Raw genomic sequence first — 7558 nt, forward strand, 5'->3', positions numbered from 1 at the left:
AGATTAGGATTGGGATTTAGGTTAAGATTGAATTTGAGAAATATTCAAACTAAAGCATGGAGCAGTGTCCGTCATAGATTTTGCATATTTATGAGTTAAAGTTCGAGTTGTCCTTAGTTCTTCTTCTTAGTTTTCTTCCTGAAATTCTTTGCATATATTTTTTCGGTTGGTTTTCGTTGATCTCTCCTTTTGAAAGTGTATGTCTTCTAGCACCTTTGGCCTAAGCTTTTTACATTTGCCCCACTCTTATTGTTTTCTCTTTTTTTTTTTTTCCTTTTGTTTGAATCTCTTTATCTATATCCTCTTCACTATCAGTTTTTTCTTCCATTTCATCTTCCTCATCAACAATTTGCTTCCGCTTCTGGTTTCTCTTTGATCTCTCGTTCTGAAAGCGAATCTCTTCACTCTCTTCCTTATCAGTATCTTCCTTATGCACTTCTTCAACTTGTTCTTCCTCATTTTGCTTCTCTTCTACTTGATCTGCATTTACTTTCTCTTGGTCTTCTTCTAGTTGCTCTTCATCTACTTTCTTTTGCTCTTCATCTTCTTTCTCTTTCTCAATTTGCTCTTCATCATTTATTTACTACAGAAAGATACTGGGGTTCATAAGAAGAACACTAAATGATAAACAATGATAATCTAATGTCATTGTCTATCATCACATATATAAAAAATCATATTTACCTTTTTCTCATTTTTATGTTTAGATCTTCTTTCTCTTTTTTATTTTTTATTTTTTTATTTTCTTCTGGTTCAAATTCTTCTACTTCAGTTTCTTGTTCTTCCTTATCTGTTTCAGCATCTTCTTCAACCTCATCTTCTTCCTTTTTTGTTTCAGTTTTAGTTTCATTGTCTTCTTCATCTTCATCTATCTGCAAGCATATGATAGAAAGTAAGAATCAATGTGTATATTAGATAGATAGTGATGGAGGATTATCACTGTCTATCTCCGATAGACAGAGATAGTATTATATCTTAATCTATCTCAAATAGACACCAATAGTGTTCTATCTCGATTTATCTCGAATAGAAACTGATAGTGTTCTATCTCCGTCTATCACAGATAGAAACTGATAGTGTTCTATCTCCGTCTATCCTGAATAGACACTTATAGTGCTCTGTCCATTCTAGAGAGACAGTTATAGTGTTCTATCCCTGTCCATCTCAGATAGACAGTGATAGAAGACTATCACTGTCCATCCCAGATAGACAGTGATAGACCTCTATCAAAGTCTATGTGAAATTTTCTATCTGAGATACAAAGTTATAGAGGACTATCACTATCCTATCTCTTGTATTTGAACAAAAAGTAGATTAAGAAAAGAATCAAACCTCAGACAACAGTTGCGTTTTGGGTGTTTCCAAATCTGTAGTTGGAATTGGATCCAAATCATCTTTTGTTTCAAGTTATGTTTGAATCTCAGTTTCCTACAAGAAAATAATTTGTTATTATTTTTTATCAAAGAATCTATTATTTTCTATCTAAGAAAGTAAGAAACTTAAAAAAAATATAATATTAAGATAGACAGTGATAGAGGACTATCACTGTCTATCATACATAAAAGAAATCCCTTTCCTTTTCCCTTTTAACTCTCATTTTCAACTTGGATCTACAAGGAAAAGAAATTTTAGTTAATAAATATGTCATATATATATATATATATATATATATATATGACAAACCAAAGACTTTCGCCAGATAAATATGTTGTCGCATAGTTAACCATTGTATCAAGATCATGACTTTCTTCCAATATTCAAAGGCTAAGAAAAGGTTTTTTTTCCACACCTTCTTCGTACTCTTGTTGTTGTGGAAGATAATCTAATGGAAGTCTACAATTCAAAGGCTTCCATAATTGACCTCAATATTGTTTTGATTTCTTCTTGGCCTTGTTTCAAAAGTTTTTGTTCTTCTACTATTTTCTGTTGGCCTTTTCTTAATTCATTAATTTCTTTCATTATTCTATTTGCTCCTACTTTGTGAATTTGTTCATTTTTTTCTTTGTTCATTTGTCTCTCTTTTTCCTTCTTTTTTTCCCTCCTTTTCTCCTCCCCTGCCTCAACTTCTATGAAAAATTTGAAAATTGATTGACATTCTTCTTTCGCTGGATGCAATGGTGTCATGCAAAACTACAAGTGAACAAAAGTTAAATTATTAGAGAAAAAAACTAGTGTTAGAAATGGCAGGGCCCTCAAAACGACAAACTGTTAATCGACAAGGCATGACGGTCAAGCGAAGAGCAAAACCTGCAAAACAGAAACTCGTTATAGGCTGAGTCGTGGAGCTCACTCTCTTTAAGACGTTTTGCGGCTCTACCCAAGTGTGCAAACAGGTCTGAAAATTGCCACGTCGTTCCCAGGATAAAACAGCCAAATGAAAATCGATCGAAAATACACCGTTATCGATCGAAATGTACACCATTTCTAAACTCACTTCTCGGAAAGCTAAGATGGAAGAGGAGAGGAAAATGAAGTAGGGAATTAAGAAATTTAATTCTGTATATTATGAACTGTTGAAGGCCTTGTCTTTTATAGGCCTTCAACATCAAACGGTAGGGAGCGAAATGTGCATGGATGTTATGGATGGGCGGATGAAATTGAAATGGATAGGCAGATGAAATGCACGGACGAACGGACTGTTTCCCCCTTTTTTCTAGTTAAAATTAATATATATATATATTTATATATATATAATATATTATATATATATATATATATATATATTATTAAAAATAATAATCAACACACACTCGCTCGCCTAGCCCCGCGCGATCGACCGGACGGACGGCAGCACGCGTGTGGGATGTCCACCGAACCCACATTGGTCTATCTCCTCACTCTCTCCAAAACATGGATACCCCTTAGGGTCCAAACCCAAAACACAAGGTTGTAGTACATACAGGAGACTTCCAACACCAAATTTTCCAATGTGGGATTACTCTAACCAAAAAAGTTGGTTTCCTCTTTGTTTTGAAAGTTAAATTTTCACCGAACAATCCCCCACTTGGAAATTTAAACAAAAGGAAAAGAGAGAAAAGATTTTCATTGAGCAGTTTCAATCTATACAACACTGTGCATAAGCAAATGTGTCTTACGACTTGAACCTTTACATAATGTAGATGATTCAGAATATACTAGAATAATCCTTGGTTTTGAACTCTATCTCTACAGCATCTCACACAAAGTGTCATTAGGGTGTAGTATGAAAGCCTGTGCTTTTAAGGCCTAGCACCTGAATTCCGATTTAGTGAATGCTCTAGAGAGTTTACCTAAAAACTCCATAGGAAGCCGCCCTCACTTCCACATTCACGCAGGTGAGTCTATCAAGGGTACTCCTGTAGTTAGGTACCCCACTTGTCATCAAGTATAGATCTCATTAAGAACTGAGTTCAACCTTTCTTACACTTCAGGATATCATGCTCAGACTTTAAGTCATAAGAATGAAACTTTGTGTTTGGCTTAGCATGATTCATTATATATCACTCGTGATCAGTTATTACCCATTGAACCTGTTTCTTAGGATCTTTAGTCTACAGGTTGGGTTTTCCTCACTATGATTCATTTTTCGATAGGCATGAGTCCCATCCTTTCTGAGGTTCCAAAAACCTTTTCTCTGGCCAGTCCTTTCGTCAAAGTATCAGCCAAATTTTCATTAGTCCGTATATGATCCACTCTAACTGCACCAGTAGTGAGAACTCTCTAATAGTACTGTGCTTACGACGTATTTGACGTCTCTTTCCGTTGTAGTAACGGTTCTGAACTTTTGTGATTGCTGCAGTACTATCGCAATGGATCAATATGGCTAGTACCGACTTTTCCCATAAAGGAATCTCTGGTAGTAGACTTCTAAGCAAGCCTGCTTCTTCATTAGTTGTCTCTAGTGCTATCATTTCTGACTCCATCGTAGATTGGGCTAAACTAGTCTATTTTTTGGACTTCCAAGAGATAACTCTGCCAGCTATATTAAAGATATAGCCACTTGTAGTTTTTGAATCATCCGAAAAAGAGTTCCAATCAACATTGCTGAACCTTCGAGGACAATGGGGTACTTTTGATAATGTAATCCTAGGTTTTAGGTTTTCTTTAAGTATCTCATGACCCTTTCTATAACATTCCAATGCTCTTTACTAGATCTGCTTGTAAACTTGCAAAGTAGTCCTACAACATAAGCTATGTCAGGCCTAGTGTAGTCGGCATCGTATCTAAGACTGCCTATGATGCTCGCATACTCAGATTGATTAACACTATCACCAGTGTTCTTGAACAACTTGACACTAGGGTCATAAGAAGTACAGGCTGGTTTACACTCAAAGTAATTATATTTCTTTAGAATTTTTTCTATATAATGAGATTGATCTAAAGAAATTTCCTTTTCAGACCTATTTACTTTTATGCCTAATATTACACTAGCTTCTCCTAAGTCTTTCATGTCGAAGTTCGCCCTCAATATTAATTTTACATCATTTATGATGTGCAAGTTCGACCCAAAGATCAATAAATTATCTACATATAGACACAAGATAGTGCAAAGGTTATTATCAAACTTATGGTACATGCATTTGTCACTTTCATTGACCTTGACCTTTAGATAGGATAAGGTTGTCAAATTTTTCATGCCATTGCTTAGGAGCTTGTTTTAGTCCATAGAGAGAGTTGTCTAATTTACAAACCTTGTTTTCTTGACCATGGACAGCAAAACCCTCAGGTTGTTCCATGTAAATCTCTTCTTCAAGTTCACCATTTAGGAAAGCGATTTTTACATCCATCTGATGTACTACGACGTTATAAAGGGCAGCGAGAGAGAACAGGACACGGATAGAGGTAATTCTAGTGACAGGAGAGAAGGTGTCAAAGAAATCTATGTTTTCTCTCTGTCTAAATCCCTTCGCTACTAACTTGGCTTTAAATTTGTCGACAGTCCCATCAGGTATAAGTTTCCTCCTTGAGATCCATTTTCATCCTATTGCCTTACATCCTGGGGGTAGATCTACTAAGTGCCAAGTCCTATTTGACTCAAGTGAGTCCATCTCATTATTTATGGCTTCTTGCCATAGGTTGGCATCTACCGAGGATAGGGCAGCTTTTAGATCTTTAGGGTCTTCTTCTACATTGTAGGTCAGGAAGTCATTTCCGAAATCTTTGGCAGTTCTAGCTCTTTTGCTTCTTCTAGGTTCTAGGTTACTTTCCTCTCTAGGGTTAGGATTTCTAACTAGGGTTATACCATTTGAACTAGAGCCCCCAATATTCCTTGATTTAAAAGAAAAACTATCTTCAAAAAAGTCAACATCATTTGACTCAGTGATCACTTGGTTCACTAGATCATAGAACCTGTAGGCTTTACTATTTAAGGTATAACCTATAAAGACACACTCGTAAGCTCTACTAGCCAACTTTCTCCTTTTAGGGTCAGGAACCCTTACAAAGGCTAGACAGTTCTAAAGTAGGACAAGTTTGGTTTCTTATTCTTGAGAATTTCGTAAGGTTAAGTTTTATTTTTAGATTTCGGGAATCTATTTAGTATATAATACACGGTAAGGATGATTTCACCCCATCAATAAGACGCGGCTTCTGAACTAAGTAAAATAGCAACTACTAGCTCAGCGAAAGTTCTAATTTTTCTTTCGACTTTTCCGTTAATTTCAGGAGAATAAGGTGTGGTATTTTCATGTATTATTCCGTATGAGTTAAATAATTCATTAAAACTGTCCGAGTCGTACTCGGTTCCCCTATCACTACGAAGTCTTTTAACTTTTTTATTAAACTGATTCTTTATTTCAGAAAAAAAAATTGAAGGCATCAAAAGCATCACTTTTGTTTCAACAAGTATACAAAAGTAAAATCAGAGCAGTCGTCAATAAAAATAATGAAATATATTTTACTATTCCTAGTCAATATGCCATCAAATTCACAGACATGAGAATGAATCAAATCTAGAGACTCAGAATTCCTAAGTACAGATTTATGCGAAGTTTTAGTAATTTTAGCCTGACTACAATACTCGAATTTATCAAAATCATTCATGGATAACTTAGATATCATTTTTAGCCTAATTATGTTACTAATTAAATTTTTATTCCCATGACAGAGTCTAGCATGTCAAATATTCATAGAACACAGCATATACACAGAAGATTTCATTTTATTAAAGTCTAAACTTAATTTGAACATTCCCTCGGTTGTATACCCTTTACCTACGAATACATTATTTTTGGTAAGGGTATATAGGTCTGCCCCTATAGTTTGAGTAAACTCGGCTTTGTTGAGGAGATAGCCCAAAACCAAATTTTTTCATATCTCAGAGTGTGCAGAACGTCCTTCAACGTGAGGGTCTTCCCAGAGGTAAACTTCAGTTCCACCTTGCCGGTTCCAGTAACTTTCGTGTATTGGTGATCTCCCAATAGAATATTTGTATCCTTAGTTTCAGTATAAGTTTTAAATAGACTAAGGTCGTGATAGACACGGCGCGTTGCGCCAGTGTCTATCCACTACCCTTCACAACCACCAATCACATTTACTTCTGTGATCATGGGGATTAACGGTGCTTCCGTCAGGTTCGCCTGACCAGCAGGACGAAGCCTGTTCCTACAGTTCCTAGCCATGTGCTCAGGTTTATTACAATTAAAACAGAGGAACTATACCATTTCTCCTGAAGGGGGCTTCTGTTTTTTCAGTTGGTTCTAATTGTTGGAGCCACGGTTTTGACCTTTCCTCTTTGTCCCCTTAGGTTTTTTGTCTGGTTTTACCACGGCAGAGGCGGGTTTCCTTTGTACTACATTCACTTCCTCCCTCTTGTCCTGCTTCCTCCTCCATCCTTATAAGACTCTTCAAAGAGAACTCCTTGTTCTTATGCCTCAAAAGGTTTTTAAAGTCCTTCCACAAAAGAGGCAGTTTATCAATAATAACAGCAACTTGGAATTGTTCGTCTAGAGGCATACCTTCAGTAATTATCTCGTGGGCTATCTTCTCGAGTTCATGGGATTGGGCCTTCACGGATTTCTCATTCATCATTTGGAACTTGAGATAACGACTAACCGCATATTTCTTTGACCCAGCCTCCTCAGTGTCATACTTCTTTTGCAGGGCATCCCAGACCTCCTTCGTTGTCTTCATTGTACTGTAGTAGTCATACAGATCATCAGTCAAACCATTTAAAATGAAATTCTTACATAGAAAGTCTTTCTCTTCCCAGTCAGTAGCTTCTTTTATCTGTTGTTCAGTTGGTTCTTTTAAATGGACGATCGGCTTAGTGCTGGTACAAGCTTCAACAACTTTCTTGACGGTGAGGAAGAACAACATCTTTTGCTTCCACCGCTTGAAGTTCTCTCCTTCAACCGGAATGGACGGTTGAGGTCAAATATCTCATTGTTGCTACTGAGGGCCATTGATGATGTTAAAATGTCTTAAAATTGTTGGAAATGGCAGGGCCCTCAGAATGACAAACTGTAAACCGTCAAGGCACGACAGTCAAACGAAGAGCAAAACCTGCACCCTTTCTAAACTCACTTCTCGAAAAGCTAAGATGGATGAGGAGAGGAAAATGAAGTGGGGAATTAAGAAA

The 7558-nt window shown here is 36.5% G+C and overlaps 1 protein-coding gene across 1 annotated transcript in view; it reads right to left on the reverse strand.

Annotated features, from left to right (window-relative positions):
* Positions 1-229: 229 nt before the first annotated feature.
* Positions 230-7558, reverse strand: part of LOC120076194 (cilia- and flagella-associated protein 251-like) — an 18040-nt gene continuing 10711 nt past the window's right edge. The window contains exons 2-5 of the mRNA XM_039029959.1: positions 6936-7114; positions 2207-2247; positions 768-872; positions 230-565 (exon numbers count right to left, since the gene is read on the reverse strand). Coding sequence (XP_038885887.1) covers positions 230-565; positions 768-872; positions 2207-2247; positions 6936-7114 — 661 coding nt within the window. The remainder of the gene's footprint in view (positions 566-767; positions 873-2206; positions 2248-6935; positions 7115-7558) is intronic.

This window comes from Benincasa hispida, chromosome 4 (assembly GCF_009727055.1).
Source record: "Benincasa hispida cultivar B227 chromosome 4, ASM972705v1, whole genome shotgun sequence".
NCBI lineage: Eukaryota > Viridiplantae > Streptophyta > Magnoliopsida > Cucurbitales > Cucurbitaceae > Benincasa > Benincasa hispida.